The sequence below is a fragment of the Silene latifolia genome, chromosome 2 (assembly GCF_048544455.1).
Source record: "Silene latifolia isolate original U9 population chromosome 2, ASM4854445v1, whole genome shotgun sequence".
Classification (NCBI taxonomy): Eukaryota; Viridiplantae; Streptophyta; class Magnoliopsida; order Caryophyllales; family Caryophyllaceae; genus Silene; species Silene latifolia.
Genome location: NC_133527.1, coordinates 3,322,788 through 3,345,753, shown reverse-complemented (window position 1 = coordinate 3,345,753; position 22,966 = coordinate 3,322,788). Strand labels below are relative to the sequence as shown.

General features: G+C 35.9%; 3 protein-coding genes across 3 annotated transcripts; all 3 read right to left on the bottom strand.

Moving 5' to 3' along the window:
• Positions 1-1,137: 1,137 nt before the first annotated feature.
• On the bottom strand, positions 1,138-1,689 carry LOC141627346 (uncharacterized). Its single transcript, XM_074440660.1, has one exon. The coding sequence runs from the start codon at positions 1,687-1,689 to the stop codon at positions 1,138-1,140; it is 552 nt and encodes a 183-aa protein (XP_074296761.1).
• Positions 1,690-2,314: 625 nt separating this feature from the next.
• On the bottom strand, positions 2,315-3,412 carry LOC141627338 (uncharacterized). The gene is made up of 2 exons (XM_074440653.1): positions 3,140-3,412; positions 2,315-2,947 (listed from the first exon to the last, which is right to left on the bottom strand). The coding sequence occupies exons 1-2, from the start codon at positions 3,410-3,412 to the stop codon at positions 2,315-2,317; spliced, it is 906 nt and encodes a 301-aa protein (XP_074296754.1).
• Positions 3,413-14,559: 11,147 nt separating this feature from the next.
• On the bottom strand, positions 14,560-15,726 carry LOC141627328 (F-box/kelch-repeat protein At3g06240-like). Its single transcript, XM_074440648.1, has one exon. The coding sequence runs from the start codon at positions 15,724-15,726 to the stop codon at positions 14,560-14,562; it is 1,167 nt and encodes a 388-aa protein (XP_074296749.1).
• Positions 15,727-22,966: the final 7,240 nt, after the last annotated feature.

Below are 22,966 nucleotides of genomic sequence, written 5' to 3'. Positions count from 1 at the left end.
TTTTCAAAAGCTATCTTATCCTCAACATTGCCATTATCAACTTTTGCTCCTTTTTGTTTTCGAGGATTTTTATCTTTGGAACCAATAGGTCTACCACGCTTCATGCGTGCTTTAGACTCATTTGTAATTGAAAGTCCTTCAGGGACATTAATTTTAGCTGGAGCATTTACAGCTGGTATATGAGATTTTATCACTCCTTTTGGATCAGTGAAGGCATTTGGCAGTTGGTTTGCTAACCGTTGTAAATGAATTATCCTTTGAACTTCAAGTTCACATTCTTTAGTACGAGGATCTAAATGAGATAATGATAATTCATGCCAACTTATCTCTTTTACCAGTTGTTTATTTTCTCCCCCTAACGTTGGGAAAAGTGATTCATCAAAATGACAATCAGCAAAACGGGCCGTAAATAAATCTCCTGTAGATGGCTCTAAAAATTTAATAATTGACGGAGATTCGAACCCAACATATATTCCCAACCTTCTTTGGGGTCCCATCTTTGTACGTTGTGGTGGACTAATTGGAACATATACACCACAACCAAAAATTCTTAGATGAGAAACATTTGGTTCGTGACCAAAAACCAACTTTAGGGGAGATGATTTATGATAACTCGTTGGTCTGATGCGAATTAGTGCTGCTGCATGTAAAACAGCATGCCCCCATGCCGAAATAGGCAATTTAGACCTCATAAGCATTGGTCTCGCAATTAATTGAATACGTTTTATTAATGACTCAGCAAGACCATTTTGAGTGTGAACATGTGCTACAGGATGTTCAACACTTATCCCAATAGACATACAATAATCATCAAAAGTTTGTGAACTAAATTCACCAGCGTTGTCAAAACGGATAGTCTTAATGGGATAATCTGGATAGTGAGCTCTTAATCTTATCAATTGAGCTAATAATCTTGCAAACGCCAGGTTGCGAGTTGATAACAAGGATACGTGTGACCATCTAGTTGATGCATCAATTAATACCATAAAGTATCGAAATGGTCCACTTGGTGGATGTATAGGTCCACAAATATCACCTTGTATCCTTTCCAGAAATGTAAGGGATTCATTCCCTATCTTTGTAGGTGATGGCCTAATAATTAATTTGCCTTGTGAACAAGCGGCGCATGAAAATTCACTAGTTTGAAGAATTTTTTTGATTCTCTAATAAATGGCCACGTGAATTTTCAATGATTTTTCGCATCATTAATGATCCGGGATGGCCAAAACGGTCATGCCAAACAATAAACTTGTTTTTATCTGTAAACTTTTGGTTTACTAGTGCATGAGATTCAACTGCACAAATTTTCATATAATACAAGCCAGAAGATAACGCTTGTAGTTTTTCCAACACACTTTTCTTGTTCAAATTTGAACGTGTGATATATAGGTATTCAACCCCATTCTCATTTGCTGTCTCAACATGAAATCCATTTCTACGGATATCATTAAAACTCAGCAAATTTCTTTTTGACTTAGGAGAGTACAAAGCCTCTTGTATTTCAATATTTGTTCCATTAGGCAACAAAATATTAGCTCTTCCGGAGCCGTCAATTAATTTTGTACTACCAGCAATTGTACAAACATTTGTCTTTTCCTCTTTAAGACAAGTAAAATATTTCTTATTTTTAAGAATTGTGTGCGTAGTCGCACTATCCGCGAGGCATACATCTCCATGTGTAGCTCCCATAATGATCTTCACAAAATAAATGACAAGTAATAAGATACATGCGTTAAAACTTCAAATAATGAAAATTTTATTATGACATTAAAACTATAGCCTTGTACATAAATATAGTCAGCTATTCAAAAACGTATGAAGCAGAGAACCAGTGAGAAGAAACAAGAATTGATAAATATGGCCAAGTATGGCAACATGAGCCCACTGGTAAGCAAATGAGTATCTCAAGCAATACGACACCAAAACTATGATGATAATAAAGTATGGTCCACTAGAAATGATAGATTACAGCTAGCTACACATTCACTTTCTTTCCTTTTTTTTTCATTAAATTACCAATTCACTTGCAGGATAAGAGATGATAGCTTCCGTATATATGATGTACGTGAAACAAAGTGTCCCGTAATAATTTAAACATGGCAGCGTGTAACGATTTGTACACATATTAATTGGTAAATAGAAGTCGTAACATAGTAATTAAATTCAAAATTTGATATTCGATTATTATAAATAAAAATTATTGGTAATATCCATTAAATAAACTTAACACTCATGCTTGATAATATCCGAAAACAAAGAACGAATAGTAGTTTAATTGAACGAAAAATAAATAACTTAAGTAATACAAATAAATTTAGTCCAATTTCGGGACACTTCCATTGCCAATCAAAGGGCCAATTTCTCCATTAGGATCAAAGGTCATGAAATCTGAGATGTCCAAATCCATAAATTTGCCAGATACGAAAGGTAGATTGTTATCACCATCAGCATAATTTGTCTCAAAATTTTCATGCTCAGCAGCAAAATTTGCTTCAATATTCTTCCCTTTATTATTTTTCTGAGACTGCTTGTAAAGATCAACAAGATGTTGCGGCGTACGACAAGTATTAATCCAATGTCCTGTACTACCACAACGGTGACATGGATTTTCACCAGTTTTCTTTATCTTTTCATGTGGACGATCTTTTGGTTCCCCCTTTCGGTGAGAATACGATCTTTTAAATTTTCCACCTCTACCACCACGAAAATTGTTTCGTCCTCGTCCACGTCCACGTCCAGAGCCACCACCTCTAGTGTGACCCGAATATTTATTTGTCGCATTCACTATAGGGAATGGACCAGAGACTGTCGCATTCACTTCTGGGAATGGATCAGTGCCAGTAGGACGGGACTGGTGGTTTTTTAACAGGATTTGATTGTTTTGCTCAGCCACCAATAAGCATGAAACTAGTTCAGAGTATTTTTTAAATCCTCTCTGACGATATTGCTGTCAAAGCAGCAATTGTGAACTATGAAAAGTCTGATATGTTTTTTCCAACATATCTGCATCAGATATCTTTTCTCCACACAAAGTTAACTGTGAAGCGATTCTGTGCATGGCTGAGTTATACTCAATAACGGATTTAAAATCCTGTAACCTTAGGTGAATCCAGTCAAATTTTGCTTTAGGAAGAATTACTGTTGTAAGATGGTCATACCTTTCTTTCAGATTTTGCCATAAGATCAAAGGATCTTTCACAGTCAAATATTCATATTTGAGTCCCTCATGGAGGTGACGACGGAGAAAAATTAGGGCTTTGGCCTTATTTTGTTCGGATGCTGTATTCCCATCTTTAATAGCATCACCAAGGGCATAAGACTTAAGATACATCTCGGCATCTAACACCCATTCAGAATAATTACTTCCAGAGATATCCAAAGCCGCAAAATCAAGTTTGTTCAAATTCGACATGCTTAAACGTTTCGGTGAACAAAATATCAATTAGGGTTAGAGGCTCGTGCTGATAACGTGTTATGAATAAAAGAGAGTTGTGAGAGAATAGAGAGAGCAGAAAAGGTATTCAGCTTTATTCATATGAAGGGTATATATAGTAGGAGAGTACATATGTAATATGGTAATAGAATATCTCCTAAAGATACGGTAATATATGGACATCCATATAATATCTCTAGATATTTCGTAACATTAATTTATAATTTTTATTTATTATGGACTCAATATACTTTTAATTGTTATTGTACATTCATATTTGTTCGAACATATATGGACTATGTTTCAGTGCTCGAACATAAACTAAAAATATGCATTACAATTTAATGTTAAGTTTCATGTATTTTGTTTTATGAATTTTATATCTTACTTTGTATTATGGATTTGATGTATTTTATTTTATGAATATTATATGTTATTTAATTTAGCAACACAAACTTTTTTTAAAATTAGTTTTATTAATTTGTAAATTATTAAAACAATACTCCCTCCTATTCCCGATAACTGTCCAATTGTCCATTTCCGTCTATTCACATAACTGTCTCATTGTTCCTTTTTTGTAATGTTTTTTTCTTACATAATGACTATACTACTCTTGTAATAATAAGAAAACTAATATAAGAGGATCCTCTCTATTGTGGAGGAAAAAAGATGTAGTAGAAATGAAGAGGAGGTAGATAGTGGGAAATGAGGTGGATGAAAGAAGGAATGAGGTGGCAAAAAAATAGAAAGAAAGAGAAAAAATAAGAGGATGAAACTATCCTCTCTAAGGGACTGAAAGAAGTATAGAAACAAATCTATCTATATATATATATAAGAGAGTTTTTTCGAGCGATCTGAGAGCGTCCACATCATCAAAAATAAATTTAGGAAAGTATAATTTTTGATGTAAAAAATAAAGTAGAGAATCTTTTAATTATTATAATATGTATATTTCCTAAATTATATTCAAGTGATATTTCCAATTTTTATATGAAACTTTTACATTTCATTTGTCAAAAAAAATATCGTTAAAAAAATTATGAAAATAATATAATTAGCTTTGTGGTAAAAAATGCTATCATTAGAGTATAAATTTCATATTATTTGCACATATTAAAGATGGTGTACTTCTTAATATGAAAAATTGTGCACTTTTTAGTATGTTTTGTCCCACATTGAAAAATAAGTAGGTGTGGTGAACATACTACATATAAATAGTAGAATTGTCCCACATCGAAAGATTAGTATAAAGTGGGTGATTCTATAATTATAAATAGGAGGCATAGTTGGAACTTAGGCATCAACCCAAAATCTTTTGAGTCTCTTAAGTATTGTCTTGGAGGGCTCTTAAAAGTTTATATCATTATATTTTCTACCTATAGATTTTATATGTCCTACATTGAAAAATAATATAGGTGTGGTAAATATACTAAGTTTAAATAATATAATTAGATTTGTGTTAAAAAAAATTCTATCATTGTAGTATAGGTTCATATCATTTGCACATATTTTAATTATGATAAAAAAAATAAAAAACAAACGTATGAATATTAATAGATAATATAGTATTTGCTTATTATTAAATCGGGTTGGATGTCGAATTAGGTTCAAAAATATGGTGTACTTTTAAATATGTTATTCATCTCACATTGAAAAATAATGTAGGTGTGATAAATATATACTACGTATAAATAGTTGAATTGTCCCACATCATAAGATTATCATAAGGTGGGGTGATCCCATGATTATAAATAGGATTTATCCTTGGAACTTAGGTATCACCCCAAATATATTGAATCTCTCAAAGTATACTTATTATATAAGAGACTTTAAACATAATCTTGAATTAAATGTTAAATTTTTAAAGTTGTAACATTTTTTTTAGGTGGGAGAAAGATCGATAAAATGGTCAATATTATAACGGAAATTTTTCATGGTACCCTCGAATTTTGTTATATTACACATAATACCCCTAATTTTAAGTTTGTACATATAATACCCTTGTGTTTACTTTTTTCATAACGCCGTTACTTCTATGAGTAACTTGAGTAATTGAGCATGACATGCTATTTGTGTTTTGTTATTTAGGTATTAAATGTTAGTTTATTAAATAAAATTTGGATTTAAGAATTAGATGATGAAGTGTTTGTGTAATAGATAACAAAAGAAAAATGCGTCAAAAGTCATAAGAGCAATAATGACGTTATGACGGAAGTTGTCAAATGGTATTCTGGGAAAGAAAAGGGTGAGCACAGGGGTACCATTTGTAGAAACTTAAAATTAGGGGTACCATGTGTAATCTATCAAAGTTCAAGGTTACCATGAGAAATTTCCAATATTATAATGATATACTTAATTAAATTTTCATTTAAAAGAGAGAGATATCCGTACCAATAAAACAATAAAGGGGGTATTATTTTTTAATTGTTATTTTATTGTCACGCCATCAAACTTAACGTCTATTTAACTGCCTTTATATTAGGGGGTATCATGGGCAAAAAAATGGAACTTCAAGGATATCATAGGCAGATTCTTAAAAGTAGGGGTAACATGGAAAATCTGACAAAATTAAGGGGTACCACGGGAAATTTCCGTATCTCAATTATGATAAAAAAAAATGAAGAAAAACAACAACAAATATTAATGGAGAGTACTTGATCATATTATTAAATTTAAATATAACTATTAGATATAATGAGTAACAATTAACCGTATTCGGTATTCGGGATCTGATTGAATGTCAAACTAAGTACAAAAAAGATGGTGTAATTCTGAGTATCTTATTTGTCCCACATTGAAAAACAATGCAGGTTTGATGATATATATACTACGTATAAATAGTAGAATTTTCCCACATCAGAAAAATAATCCAAGTTTGGTGAATATATTACTTATAAATAGTAGAATTGTTCCACATCGAAAGATTAGTATAAGGCGGGGTGATTATATGATTATAAGGGGTTGTTTGGTTGATCAATGAACTTAATTTTCCTAGGAAAATACAATTCATGGGAATTAAGTTCCCTCATCCAATTCATGTAAATTTCGGAAAAGTGTTTGGTTGCTCATGTAGGAATTAAATTCCACAGGAATTCATGTAAATTTCGGAAAAAGTGTTTGGTTGCTCATGTAGGAATTAAATTCCACAGGAACTTCCAATGATCAAGGGGGGAGTAGGTAAGCAACTTCCCACATCATGTTCAAAATCATGGGATTTTCCAATGCCTATGTTTTCTAAGTGGCAACCAAACGACCCCTAAATAAGAGTTAACCAACGTATATATTAATCTTTTATTTTTTTTTGAAAGAGATATTTTAATAATATGTAAACAAATCATTAGACATAGAATGTAAACATTAAACCCTTATGTTTTTTTTGTATTATAAATAAGTTAATTACCCCATTGCAACGCACGGGCATTCAAACTAGTAACTAAATAAATAGAAGTTGAAATAAATGACATACGAATATTCAAAAATCAGCTGTCACATATGTCACTAGAGGTGGCAAACGGGTCAATCGGATCAGTTTCGGTTCGGGTTCTTTCGCATCGGGTTATTTCAATTTATCTTTTTTTCCGATTTCAGTTCGGTTCAACTCGGGTTGAATTCAGATTCCACTTTTAATCGGTTGTAGATATTTCGGGTCGGTTCAGATTTGAGTCGGGTAAATATCGAAGCAAATAAGGTTCGGGTCGGGTCAATATTAGAGCAGATGAGATTCGAGTCAGGTCATTATCGGATCGGATGTCAAGGGATTAAGTCTTTATTAAAAACATTGGATATAATACAAATAATTTTTTTTAGAAAGCAATATAATGGTTTTTTGTATAACTATGATATAATATTTATTCATTGACGTCAAATTGGTGACATTCATGTACTAAAAGACACCTTAGAAGTGACGCCTAGGTACATTCGGGTCATTTCGGGTTTCAAAGTTGGATTTCAGTCACCAATATACGGGTTAAAATCGGTTCGGGTATATATCGGTTCAGATTAAAACAATTCGGATTGAAACAGTTCAGGTTTATTCGATCTTGGGTCTATTTCGGGTATTACAAATTCGGTTCGATTTCGAATCAATTCAGGTCGATTCAGGTTTCGGGGTGAAGTTCAGTTATACTTTTCGGATGTACGGTCAGGTGTCGATTCAGGTATTTTCGATCGGTTTTTCGGGTTCGGTATACTTTTGCCAGGTCTATATGTCACCGATCCTTGATAAGGTCGAATCTAATTGCAAGCGACATGGAAATGATCACCCAGCTTGATCACACCAAATGAGTTAATCAGTTAATACAAAACAAATCACGAGCTAGTTAAAATCCAGCCATTAGAGCCAAGACATAGTACCGGACCGTGACACCATACGCCTGAAAAAATGACAACTTGCGAGCCTGGTGAGATCGAGGCAAGACCTCTGATCACTCAATTTGGAATGAATACATATCCCTTCACCGCCGCAATGACAGTGAATCTTATGTACGCAAGTCTAAGCTTGATGGCAAGATGTTACTCCAATACCTTGACTCGCTTCAGTTTGGTGTTGACGATGCTGAGTTTTGCTGGTTGCTCATGAAGCATTACCCTGAAATTAAGGCTAGTGGCTGTGAAGTTGTGTTGGTTTCCTTAAATCAGAAATATATACCTATAATAATGTCATTACGCTTCAATGAAAATATGATATAAGAAGAAAATCTCAACATCAGCAATTCCAAAAAACTTCTAATGAAAATTTAAACTCCAAAATCTAGTACAAAACCGATATAATTTCAAAATGACGATAATAATTATAGCACAAGCAAAGACAACAACACATCAAACAGCTTAATAGAAACCAGTCTAAAAGGAGTAAATTGAACTAAAAACGATATTCAAAAATTTGAAAATCCGCTTCCACAGCATGTCACTGATCCAAGATGAAGTCCAATCCAAGTGCAAACATCGGATCACCAAAGAAACATCGGAGTATTATCAACAGGCCTGTACACAAATGTATAGCAAACATTGTAAAATTATAAGCTAAGGAAACTAACATCTGCAAATAGGATAAAGTGGTTTTAGGCCACTTTGGATGTACCTTCCGAGTTCATCAGTAGTGAGATCGTCAATCTTTTGGTCAATCAGTGTAAGACTCTCCGAGAAGGCTCTGAACTTGGTTGAATCTCTAATTCCACAAAGACCAAGGTCTGTAATTTGCTTTGTCTTGTGATCATAGGATACCAACTCTCGACTGCGTTCCTTAGCGAACCCAATTAATTCCTCGTTGTCTCCCAAGTATTCGAATGTACCAATACTGTAAAACTTGGGTAACATTTCAACAAACAAGATTTTGTACCATGAACTGTCCAAATTATAGTCACGTTTCACCCATATTTGACAACGTGCTGAAACATTGAGGTCACGTGACATGGTTTCGCAATTGGACACTGATAACTTGCCTTTGTACTCGAATAGACCAAAATCACATACGTGTCTTCTTGACATCTCGTTTACAAGTTCTTCAGGCAATTCCATCTTCGCAAATGTTTCTTCCGACACATTAAACAAAAGCATCCATTTGTCTCGAGCACACCAATGAATAGCTCCATTCACAAAGCAATGAGAACCAGACGTCGGATGCATCGAGTTATCAACCAAATATTTAGCGCAAATAGTCTTCCATGTTCGTTCTTGAACTGAGTAAACTTCTACCAAATATCCCATTTTTGTAGGCCAAAGACTAATTTTCACCACCCGATGATCATTTCTCCGACCATCATAGCCGAATCCTATCATAGAATCTCCTTCCGATCCGGATTTTGGAAGTTTAATGGATTTCTGAATTAAGGGATTCCATATCAAGATACGGTCACCGGGGCTAACATGACCATTATCAGAGATGCACAACAAACCATTAACGGATCCCACAAAATAAAAGCCGGACGACAACCAACTACGAGGTATATAACGAAAGGGCAAATTGAGATGTGAAGTCTATTGCCTAGTTTTAACTGATGTACATCACGAAAGAAAATACACTGCTCGAATTTTTCGTTTGTTGAACGCTTTGAAATCTGTCGACATAAAATTAAGGATTTGGCATCGTTTTGGGTGTAATGCTTAAGGTGTGCACCCATAAAAGAAGGAGAAACAATAAGGGAATGCCATGATTTGCAAACACAACGACATTTGCCTAAGGTTTTGACAGGAAGATTCTCAAGGATTTCAAACCATATATCTTCAGAAAAACAAGGATTTACGTCTGACATTTTTTGTAGATGATAGTGTTTCTAGTGAAATATAATTCAAATAAAAATCAGAGTATTTAAGGTAGTTGAAGGAGTTGGTGTACTCCCATCCAGACCAAAGGTTACATTTGACTTTTTGACACTATTCATAATTGTAGAGAATCTTTGATATTATTAGTAATGTATAAGAGAAAACATAGTCATGCGATATCTTGTTTAATTCATCGTCATGAATGCTATAAGAATGTCAAGTTTTTATAATTTTTTATAATGTGTAACTAAAGATATTCACGTTGCAAAACACGCATCGGCAAGCGTAATAAAGTCAAATGTAACCTTTGGTTTGGATGGGAGGGAGTATTTACTAAGCATGCATGTATCTGGTTGAATCGATTGAAGTGCAGGACCAGGCCCGGCCCAAGGGGTGTTCAACCCGTGCGGTGGAACAGGGCCCCCAATTTCAAGAGGCCCAATTATTCTCGCAACTACTCTAATTTATTTATATATAAAGTTTAGCGTATTTTGACATTGGGAAACTTGCATCTCAGCTGGTATGGATGCCTTATTATTACCTTGCACATCTCGTGTTCGGTTCACATTAGCAACATTTTTGAAATTTTAATTTGTAAAAATGAAATAAAATGGCCTTTAACAAGGATTGAACCCGTGTCCACTTAGTACTATAGGCCATAGACACATTGCCAGTTACCATCTCTACTATGATATTTAATGATGGAATCTTTATTTATTCAATATATATGTATTTTGTTTTGTACTCAATTTGAAAAAAATATTGGTAGTTGTTTCTAAAAAAAAAATTGAAGTACCTATTTAAAATTTAATTTATTATTTCATAGAAATATAGAGTATAATACTAATAAGGACCTATTTTATAAATATCGTATAGGGTCCCGAAATGTCAGGGAAGGCACCGTAAGTGAAAACGTGAAACAGGAAATAAGGCTAGATGATATACTCCTACTTAAACTAATAATATACGCCTTACATAACAAGTATTACATTATTTTCCGTAATAAATAATACCCTCTGTTATCCGATGATATTTTTTATAGTAAGCAATATTTTTGTTTTTTTGATAATTTTTCATCGATTGTGGTTTTACAATTCACTTTTCGAGCAATATTTCGAGTATTTTAGTAATGGTTAAGGTCCAAGCTTAAGTTTTTTTTTTTTGTGTTATCGTAAAAAAATTATATACTTTCAAAAAAAAATTAAGTATATGTATAACTAGTCGTATTAGTTAAGGCCCCTTTTCGAGATTTCGCACAGGGTCACCGAAATCTCCCAGACGGCCCTGTGCAGGACGTTTTGGTTCCCAATAATTAACTGTATAATTATTTCCAAGAAGTATGTGGGCTTTTCGTTGAACATAAAAAGTTCTAGAAAAATTAATTTCTTTGGTAATAGTAGCCTATTTATTGCATGTGGTGTTACCGTTACAGGAGATCAACTGGCTCATTCATGTATACTAACATTCGTATGCATCAATGAAAATACGAAATGGAATGCCTTTTCAATATCAGCGACTCATTCTAGTACAACCATAAATGATTCAATTCCAATATATCAACTTAGGAAATATATAATCCACTCCCGTGACTAGATTGAGGAACGCATAATAAACTTGGAACACAATGAAGAAGCGACGTTTGAGTATAATTCATCCCTATGACTAGATTGAACAACGCATAACCCACTTGATACATAATGAAGAAGTGACGTTTGGGTTCTAAATTCTCATCATCTTCAGTATACAATCCTGCATAAGATAATTGCGTATAAGACTCGTAATCAAATTAAAAATGACAACGAAACTAAAAATGATCTTATAATGTACGGGAGTATGATTTATTTCGCCGTCACAATGATAATTAACCGATGCGTAACTTTTTCATATAAGAAAATATTGCTTCATGTAAAAAAAAAAATCTTAACACATAGTGATAAATCTATAGTGATATATTCGCGAGACTTAGAGGTAGCAATCGGGTCACTCAGGTCGGTTGCGGGTCGGGTCTAATAGGAATATTTATAATAGTTGGGCCTCAACCATCACCTTTAATAGAAATATTTATAATAGTTGGGCCTCAACCATCACACTCAAAGTGGAAACCCAGCACACGGTACAGGGGAGTCGGTGCACAACTAACCACTCTTCAAGCCCGACGGACATTTGAGTGAGGGAGCGTAATAGGAATATTTATAATAGTTGGGCCACAACCATCACCTTAAGGTCAAAGCGGGTCGGGTCATATCGGGTTTGGGTTATGTCGGGTCATTAAAGGGTGGCAAGTCGGGTCGGGTCATTAAAGGGTTAGTGTCGGGTCAGGTTATTAGCATATATTCTATCTTATATATTTTGTTTTAGATAGTAATTTTATGTTTAAATAATGGGTAGGTGAATTAATTGTAATTTTAAGTGAAAACCAATAAGATGAATGTCAATTTGGTGTTATTTAAACCACTATTAAGCTAGTTCATTATCGGGTCATGTATCGGGTTGAGAAAATATCGGGTCACGGGTCAGGTTGGAAAAACTAAGGCTGATATCGGTTATCGGGTTGGGTCGGGTTGGTTTCAGTTCACCCAATTTTCAGGTTGTGTCGGGTCGGATCAGCTTTTGCCAGCTCTAGCGAGACTGCGAGGCAGAGCCGAGGACGGTTTTGGACAAACATGAAGAATAGAGCCTTTAACTCCATTGGAAATAAAAACGAATTTACTGAACCAATCAATCAACACAACGGGGTGACAATTTAAATTGGTTCAATTTAGATTATCTGGAAGTACCTTCTGAGTTCATCGTTGGTGTAAGCATCGGTGTTTTGGTCGAGCAATACGAGACTATCAGTAAACGCAGCAAACTTAGTAGATTCATCTTGGCGAAAACCAAACTCAATAAATTGTCTATCCATAAAATCATACATCATCAACATTCCATCACTTTTTCTAATAAACCCAAATATCTCACCGTTCCTCGATTTCCTCCCCAAGTACTCAATCGGGCCAATATGCGTATAATTATCGAGTTCAATATTCAATATCATGCACCAAGATTCGTCGTCTTTAACCCAAACACGATAAATCACATCAGAAAATGAATTGTCGAATATAACACGATTCACGTACCAGGACAATGATAACTTAAATTTATACTCACAAACGCCGAAGTTACCTAACCGCAATTCTACAATTGCCTCGGGCAATTCTATCGCTTGAAAAGTTTCTTCTACCACATCGAATAAAAGAATCTATTTGACAAAGCGAACAATTCTGTCGTTTATAAAGCAAGAAATTTTCTCGTCTTCTGAACATACGAGCCAGTGAATAACCCCATTTATAAAGCAATGTGAAAAGGAGACCGAATGAATCGAATTATCAACTAAATAATCCGTAGGAATAGTTCGCCATGTATGTTCCCAAACCGAGTACACCTCAATCAACGGGCTAAGCTCGTAGTTGCCACGCTTATAACTGATCTTAACCACTCTATGATCATTTCGTTTACTATTATAGGCAAATCCCAACACAGAAGTTAGTCCAACCAAATCATTGGTAGCGGTTATCGACTTAGGAAGTTTAATGAACTTCTGAAGCAAGGGATTCCATAAAACGATTCGACTTTCTGGGACGAGATAAGGGGTATCTGAAAGGCACAACAAGCCATGGATGGACCCCACAAAGTAAGAACAAGGCTTGGAAGGGAAATGTGCTTTGAAGGGGAAAATTGAAGTGTGATATACTCGATTGGGGATAAAACCCGATTTGAAATACAGAAGGTATATATTGCTTGTGGTCTGGAGCTTCACGAGGTATTTCGCGGTAGAGAAGCAAGGAATTTGTGTCGTTTTGAGTGTAGTTGTAAAGGTGGGTGGTCATAAAAGCAGGGAAACGATAAGGGAATGCCATGATTTGCAGACACAACGACATTTGCCTAAGGTTTTTACCAGAAGATTCTTAAGAATTTCGAACCATATGTCTTCAGATAAACATGGATTTACGTCTGACATTTTTTTTTGAAATGATGGATGAATTAAGTGAGCACAACCGAGTATTTAAGGGAGAAGGAACAAGGTTGTTGTGGACGTATAATATAGAATGGTTTACTTATAAATACGAAGAATTATAGTTTTTGCTGTCAAAATTTCAGATTTTAGTTTGTTCTTTTCGTTCTTATTAGCTAATTTGTTACGAAGCTAATTTGTTACGACTCTAAATTGTGGTCGGGTAACCAAGTGGTGTTAGTCCAGTGGTAGCCGGGTTAAACCTTGAAACTTGCAGAAATGCAGGAGTTGAGAGGTCCCGGGTTCGACTACCAGTTGGGGCGATGATCACTTGGCCACTGCAGTCTGCAGCCCCCGAAGGGGGTGGTTTACATGGTCCATGTGGTGGTGCGGGAATGCATGGGCCCGGGGGATTCAACCCCCTCGTCATAAAAAAAAAAAAAAAAAAATTGTGGTCGGGTTCAATGTAGTAGTCTGTAGTTTTTTTGTTTTATTAACAGAAGCGATAAAATCTCAGAGACCTACAACGAGTAGGGTCCCAGAAAATTCATAGGAAACAGAAATAAAACAAAACGAGTACAAAAATCACACAATTTATCCTTTTTAACACGAAAACTTGCGTACTAGAATAACGCACTAAGCCTCCTTTGCATAATCCTTTTCTCCTTCCATGATCTTAATGTTGTCCAATTGTTTAACCATTCCACCAAAGTGTAGGGTAAAAGTGTCCTACATGATGTGCACCCCAATCCAAGTCTCACGAGCAATTCATCCATTATAGAGGGCCGATTAGATAATCTTGTTCTCGAAAATAACTTTTTAACCCGTTACGATAAAAACTACCGGTCATTTAAACTTAGATATACCTTTTGAGTTAAGCGGCGGTGAGATCTTCAATCTTTTGGTCGAGCAATACAAGACTCTCCGAAAAAGCGCTGAACTTGGTAGATTCGCTTACACGTAGACCAAGTTCCGTAATTTGGCAAGTCTTAGGATCATAGGACACTATCTGCCCATTGCTTTCCTTAACGAACCCAATCAATTCCTTGTTCGGTCCCAAGTACTGTATTGGCCCCTTATGGCTATAGCCAAAGAACGTGTAGTCGCAAACATTCAACAATTTGCACCATGAAGTCTCAACGTTGTAGTCTCGTTTCACCCAGATTTGACATTTAGTTAATGTATTTAGACTACCCCATAACAAGTAGTCGCAAAGGGACATCGATAACATACCGTGGTACTCAAATATACCAAAAACAATTGACTTACTCTTTTCAATTTCTTCGGGCAGTTCCGTCATTGCAAATCTTTCTTCGGTGACATTAAACAAAAGCAAGCATACGCGTCTAGAAGAACTCATCCCCACTTTTTCATTAAGAATCTGCCAATGAATAACTCCATTACAGAAACAGCTTGAAAAGGAAACAAGTTTGATCGAGTTATCAACTAAATATTTAGCGCAAATTGACTTCCATGTTCGTTCCTGTACCGAGTAAACCTCTACAAATGGCGTGTTTTCATCCAAATGACTAATTTTAATCACCCGATAATCATTCCTATGACAATCATAGCCGAACCCCACCACCGAATATCTTCCCCTAAACGTGGACTTCGGAAGTTTAATGGATTTCTGAATTATGGGATTCCATATTAAAATATGGTCTTTCGGGGCAAAATAATTTCTTTCGGAGACGCACACCAAACCATTGACGGACCCAACAAAAGAAATTCGAGGTAGAATCAAAGGGCAAGTTGAGGTGTGAAGTCTATTACCTTGTTTCAACATATCTAAATCACGGAAGATACTAATTTGATCAAATTCTCTGGATTCTGAACTCTTGACAGTCTCGTTGTACAGAATAACCGAATTGGCATCGTTACGAGTGTAATGCTTAAGGTGTGCAGTCATAAAAGAAGGGGAAACAATGAGAGAATGCCATGATTTGCAAACACAACGACATTTACCTAAGATTTTTACGGGAAGTTCCTTGAATATTTCGAACCATATGTCTTGAGAGATACGTGGATTTACATCCGACATTTTATTTGTGTTTCTTACTGATGAACTTATTTGATACCGAAAAACAAAAGGAAAATATATGAGAAAGGCAAATTGTATGTTGGAAAAACCCTAAACGGCCGTATCACTTTATATGGGATTTGGAAAGATTTTGAGGAATTAATATGTAACAGAGTAATTTATTTTCCAAAAATCCAATTTCCTTTATTCCCTTAACTTTTTTCCTATTTTTCCTAGTTACAACTTCCATAAAACAATTCTCCTACTATGGAAACCGTATCATAAACATATCGTATATGTAACTGAATGGTAACATATTATATGGTGTATATTTAGATATTGTGTAAATATTGTTAGGATCTTTTGGTTGCTATATTTGAGGAAGAGATATAGGGTTGTAAACTGTATATAATGTATGCTTGGGTTAGACGATCAATATCAAGAAATCTTTTCTCTTCTCTGCCTCTCACTTTCTCATGGTATCAGAGCCCATGGCTAAAGACCTGGGTTTTCATGGGCCAAAGTTTGCAGTCGGACGAGCAAAAATTGCTCAGTTGAATTTGTCCGGCCCGAGTTATCTTTGGGCCATGTTTGCGTACTGGACGAGCAAAGTTGCTCAGTTGAATGAATTTGTCCAGTCTGTGTGAAAATTGGGCCTCACATGTGCGGGGGAGTGTGAAGAAACCCAAAGTTCCACATGTGAGGGTTGTCCCACATTGATAAAAGAGGAGAAGAATTACCACTTTATAAGGCAAGGGGCTACTCCCTCTATAGCCAATTGGTTTTAGAGTGGAACCCTCTTGGGCCTACGTTGTGGACTCTTTCTCCTCCGTTTAAGTGCGGCCCAGGCCCGTTGTTGAAAATGACAAGTGTTCGCTGTTTACTCACCGTGGCATTGGCGAAACAGTGGAGCATTGAACAACTTGACGTCAACAATGCATTCCTAGATGGAGATTTGGAAGAAGAGGTATATATGAGCATTCCACAAGGGTTTGAACGAAAGGGGGAGAATCGAGTTTGCAAATTGTTAAAGTCTCTTTATGGGCTAAAGCAAGCATCTCGCAACTGGTTTGCGAAACTTACGGGGTTCTTAACACGGTATGGTTTCGTTCAATCCTTGGCCGATTACTCTTTATTTACTTACAACAATGGTAAAATTTTTATTGGAGTATTAGTTTACGTTGACGACATGATAATTGTAAGTAACAACAAAGAGGAAAGTGGAAAATTTAAGCTGACATTAGATAAACACTTCGGAATCAAAGACTTGGGTCGACTAAAGTACTTCTTGGGGATCGAAGTGGCGCATGGGTCGAGTGGTCTGTTCTTGAACCAACGAAAATACGCATTGGGAATCATAGAAGAAGCGGGAATGAGTGGGGCGAAACCAGTGAACACGCCCATGTTGCAACATCACCAATTGGAACTAGCTACAGGTGACTTGCTAAAGGATGCAATGAAGTATCGTAGGTTGGTAGGAAGATTGGTCTATTTGACTATAACGAGACCGGACCTTGTGTACTCGGTTCATATGTTGTCACGATTTGTGAGCGAACCACGGAAAGAACATTGGGACGCGGCCTTGAGGGTAGTAAGATACGTGAAAATGAATCCGAATAAGGGAATTACCTTGAGCAGGAGTTCGAACTTGGAGATGCAAGGCTATTGTGATTCGGATTATGGAAGATGTCCATTGACTAGACGATCTTTGAGTGGATATTACGTTGCACTAGGGTCATCACCCGTGTCGTGGAAGGCAAAGAGACAAGCTACGGTATCGAAATCAACGGCGGAAGCCGAATACCGTGCCATGGGGGGTGCAACGAGTGAATTGATTTGGATTAAGGCCTTTCTAGCTTCGCTTGGTGTGTTTCATACAAAGCCTATGGAATTATATTGTGATAATCAAGCAGCTATTCATATAGCAAAGAATCCAGTATTTCACGATAGGACAAAGCACATAGAGATAGATTGTCATTTCGTCAGACAACATCTCGTGAAAGGTACGATAATGGTAAAGCACGTTCGAAGCAAGGAACAAGTAGCCGACTTGTTTACTAAGGCGCTAGGAGGAGAATTGTTCGAGTATTTGCAGGGCAAGTTGGGTCTCGGTTTGCCCGGAGCTCCAACTTGAGGGGGAGTATGGAAACCGTATCATAAACATATCGTATATGTAACTGAATGGTAACATATTATATGGTGTATATTTAGATATTGTGTAAATATTGTTAGGATCTTTTGGTTGCTATATTTGAGGAAGAGATATAGGGTTGTAAACTGTATATAATGTATGCTTGGGTTAGACGATCAATATCAAGAAATCTTTTCTCTTCTCTGCCTCTCACTTTCTTACCTACGAAACCGAAACTTTTAACAAAACTAGAATGACATTGTTTTATCACAGGTTATAGAAGTATTAGATTAGATATTCTACTGTGCATAGTATTGATAAAAAAATTCTCTTGTTTTTAAGCTTCTTTTTCCATTCATCCTTTCCAACCTCGTCTGCTTGCTCGCTTCGGGCCATCATCAACAATTGCTACTAGCCACCAGGACCGCTGCCTCGCCTTAGCCGCCACAAACTATTTCGATTTGTAAGTTTTAATTTTTTCCCAAAATCTCAAACCCTAATTCAATTTGACGATTGTAAACGAAATATTAAGATCAAGTTTGTATTTCTATAATATAAGTTGATATAAGCTCGGATTGCTTTGGATTATTCGATTAGTTGTTAGTTTGATTTTTTTTTTTTTTTATGAAAGTTGTTAGTTTGATTTTCTGCCTGTTGCTACCCGTGTAGCTGGGCTCTCCCTCCGCATAGTTGGTTCAAAGTCAACGTGGATGCGGCCTTCTCCCCTTCCTCCTCCTGTGCTGGCATTGGGTGTGTTGTCAGGAACGATATTGGGTCTTGGGTGAAGGGTTGGTCGTCTAGATTGATTGCTCCTAACCCCCTTGTTTGTGAGATCCTCGCCATTCGGGAGGGACTCCGGTTCGGTGCTCATTCTTTGGATAAGTGTATTATTGCCTCGGATTGTCTTGTTGCGGTCAATAACATATTGAGTAGTGCCCTTCCTTGTGGTCCGTATACTAACATTATCCTTGAGTGTAGGGATCTCTTGGAAAACTCTCACCATTTGAAGCTCATGTTTGAGAAGAGGTCGGCTAATGAAGTCGCGGATGCTCTTGCCAAGTTCTCTTTAAAGGATACCACTTCTTGTAATGGTTTCTTTATTTGGGATCTTGCCCCTCCTTTTGTTAGTAGGTTATGTACTTTGGACTTTGTTTCGGCCATTGAGCCGCTTCCCCCCGACCCGCCCCCGTGATGTATTTCTCTTGAACTTGACTTTTATTTAATCTAAGTTCTTTCGTTCCAAAAAAAAAAAAAAAAAAAAAAAAAAAAAAAAAAAAAAAAAAAAAAAGATTTTGGTTATACTGTAATCTTGCATGGGAATATCTCACAACTTTATCTTCCCTCCATATTAATCTTAGCTCATATTTAGAGACGTTGGCCTAAAAGTCCTCTGACCTCAAATATGAGATTTACAGAATGTATCTTGATTAATCCTTCATTTTTGCAATTTGCTTAAAAAGCCGATAACCATTTCAAATCTTTGTATTCCGATACTAGAAGTTAACAGTAGTAGTCATTCCTTTGCTCTTGTATTTATATGATGTAAATATGTTGATGTTTAAACTTAAAAATCTTACTTATTTCAGGTTGCATTTATGGAGGAAGCCGTGCAAGAGTCAAATGTCAACAATGAATATTGTACAATTAAAAATCGGTCGCCACTATCTCCACACGATGATAGTCTTCCTATCAAAGAGGTTAAAGGAACATCATTGTTTGATTTGTCTTTAGTTAAAATTTCCTTGAAATATTTGGATTTTATTAAGGCGACCGAGTTACAACATCTCAAACTTTATGGTCACATTTTTCTCATGGATGATCAAGGCAATGAATTTGCTCTTTTTTATCGAGACCGTGACAATGCAGAGGAGGTTCCCGTAATCATTGAAAACTCTAATATCACTATAACCCTTGAAAGGTTTCAATTGGAGAGCCCTAGGGTTTCGCCTGGTACATTTTGTTTGGTTTTTCATATTTGGGAGAAATATCTAGATATTCTAATTGCGAATAAAGTGAAATTCATTGATAACACTATAACTGAAGTTGTTTATGATCAAGTATGCCAATTTGAATTTGAATCTAAATTTGATCATCGATGTGCATTTGTGACTGTGGAGTATACAATATTCCAATGTGCTCTCTTAGCGTGTGTCGGTGTTATTATTGAAAAAATTGATGAAGACGAGATTGATGATATACATGCGGACATAATGGGTAAAATTTGCGCTAGTTTTAAGGTGAGAGATGGATCATGTTCCAAACATGTATTATGCAGTAGTTATTCTCGTCGCGAATTCGGGAATTTCGTCAAGTTGGGTGTTTTTGGAGTTCCGACATACTCGTCACTGTTTATTGAATCAAATGTTAGAGTGAACGGCGAACAGTTTACGAGTACTAGTGGTACCTACTTAGAGTTCGAACCCCAGGATGATTTGTTCAATGTATATTACGAGGAGGTGATGTTGGGTGAAAAGGTTCGTATGATTTGTTCAATTTATTATCTCCCTGAAGCTGATCTATGTGAATGGCGTGATCGTACCAGAAGAGAAGTAATAGAAGACCGACACAATACATTACTATCACTAAGGCGGATAGACTTCTTGAAAAATGTAGAAAACGACTCACATATATAGACCAAAAGAATTTCCGACCCATTAGTATTCGACCAAGTCTTGAAGCATTGACAAATCGAGTTTGGTACGTCACTTTGTCTAGAATGATTTGTTATTATTATTTTTAGTGGTGGATTTATAAATTATTGTGAAATCTAAAATAACTTTCTGATATTTTTAAACTGAAGGGTTCTTGTGATCTTAATTGTGTTTTCTAACTTTGCATTCCACATTATAATTTATTTTTATTTGTTATATTATATTGGCCATCTTCAGTGGGGTAAAATCGTCTTTGAATTTGTTGGTGCCTTTTTATTCCGTCAGAGAATGCAAATGCTACTTTAGCAAGTGTTTTTTCAAAAATGTAATAATATTCAGAAACTCAATGTTAGAACACATTTGGTTGATGATGCCAAGTTTCATTTGTTATTTAATTGTTTGCCTCTTAGTTAAATTGTTTAGCAAAATTGAAGCTATTGATGATCAATCAAAGAGTCCACAAGCTAATCAACGTAACAAGATGATCAAGATGAAGGCAAGACAAGAAAGCCCATTGCCTAGAATGAATGTTGTAAACGAGGTAGTTAAACATATCCTCTTTATGCATAAGTGATTGCAAAACCATGCAACAGTTCCTGTGACTGTTGCACCATGGTTTCTGGTACTAACGTATGGAGAATTTTCGGGAAAATTCACAAGTGTTTGAAATTCTTTAAAAAGCTTTTCTATGTTCAAGTGGAACATTATTTCAAAACTGAAGAACAAAAAGAACAAAAAGAATATGCTTGCACAATAATTTAAAGATGCCAATCCCATTTGTGCAAGTTGTTTTTCATGCTAAAAATAGGTCTTATGCTTTTTCCATTTGTGGCAAAATTGTGAGTTCCCATAAATTTTATGGAAAACACTCCTTTGCTTCTGAAAATTACAGCCACCTTGAGCCTCACAAATCTGATTGTTCTTTTATAATTTTAAATGAAAATGCATACTACAAACCTATGGACATTAGATTAAAGTAGTGTTAAGATCCTTCTCTTACACACTACCTTTCTCTATAAATAGCCACTTCATTTATCATTTATTGCAAGACTTTTCAGAACACTCATTGTAAAACATTTGCAAAATCATTTCAGCATTTTAAGCTTTGTTCTTCAAATATTTGCAAAACCGTTTTCTGTTTTCAAAAGTCTTCACTTGTTTTTCAAAGCTGTAAAATCTCCAAGTATCAGTTCGCTTAACTGTTGCATAAAGAATATGTTCAATGATTCTCGTGTTTAGGTCTTAATTGTAATCTCCATGTTCTTAAGTGAACCACTGAGATTCTGACTCTGTAAACCGTTGAGATAGAACTTTAAGTCTTGAAGCGGAGTAGCTTTGAGCAAGGGAAAGTCTTGAAGCGGAGTAGCTTCAAGCAATTGCAACCGGAGTAGGTTGGCGAGTTATTTTCATTGTAAGGGGTTTAGTTAAGTTTGAGTAAATTTCTAAACAAGCAATAAAATAACGGTTGGACGTAGGCTCCGGAGTAGGAGCTGAACCAATTTTTAAAACATCGTCTTGTTTGTTTATTTACTTTTACATTCGTTTATCCTTTGCATTTTTATCTACCTATCTCGTTGCAGTCTTTGTGCAAACGATTCATCATCTTGTTGCATAGACCTGCTGTACCGTTTGTGAACTTACAATCCATTAAGTTTCTCAAACTCGTACCTAATAGATCTTACTTGTGTTAGTCATTAACCAAGTAAACGAGAAAATTTTTAAAAGGTACACCTAATTCACCCCCTCCCCCTCTTAGGTGTTTATCGTTCTTAACTCTTCAATTGGTATCAGAGCCTCGTGCTCTTGATATTGGTTAAAACCAAAGAGTTGATCCTATAGTTATGGACGATTCAAAACATACTAAGTTTCCCATCTTTAAGGGGGAAAACTATGCTTGGTGGAAACACCGCATGGAGCACTATGTCAAAAGTGCGGACTACGAATGTTGGTTGATCATTCAAAAGGGTCCCCTCAAAATTGAGATGACTAATGCCGATGGCACTAAGTCCCTCAAAAGTGAGGACAAATATGTTGAAGCCGATTATAGGAAAGTCGAGAAAAACTCTAAAGCCATGTCCATCCTTCAATATGGCATCGGTGAACAAGAGATTAACCGGATATCCGGATGTGACTCGGCAAAGGAAATTTGGGACACCCTTAATCTTGCTTATGAGGGAACGTCACAAGTCAAAAAGTACCGTGTTGATCTTCTCATGCAACAATATGAGATGTTCAACATGGGAAGAGATGAGTCAATTAATAGTTTGTCTTCACGCTTCTCTAGTATTGTTAATGACCTCAAGAGTCTAGGTAGAAACTTTGAATCCGAGGATTTAGTCCGTAAAATCCTTCGTAGCCTATCTGAAAAATGGCAACCGAAGGTTACGGCTATTGAGGAAGCTAAAGACCTTTCCTTGTTGTCCCTTGATGAACTTATGGGCTCACTCATGGCTCATGAGTTAACTCTCATGAAGCGCTC

Excerpts from the sequence above, each read along its gene's own strand:
- LOC141627328 (XM_074440648.1), bottom strand. The coding sequence starts at position 15,726 with ATGTCGGATGTAAATCCACGTATCTCTCAAGACATATGGTTCGAAATA.
- LOC141627338 (XM_074440653.1), bottom strand. The coding sequence starts at position 3,412 with ATGTCGAATTTGAACAAACTTGATTTTGCGGCTTTGGATATCTCTGGA. Across the intron at positions 2,948-3,139 it reads GGTATGACCATCTTACAACA|CAATATCGTCAGAGAGGATT; the intron begins GTAATTCTTCCT and ends CTGCTTTGACAG.
- LOC141627346 (XM_074440660.1), bottom strand. The coding sequence starts at position 1,689 with ATGGGAGCTACACATGGAGATGTATGCCTCGCGGATAGTGCGACTACG.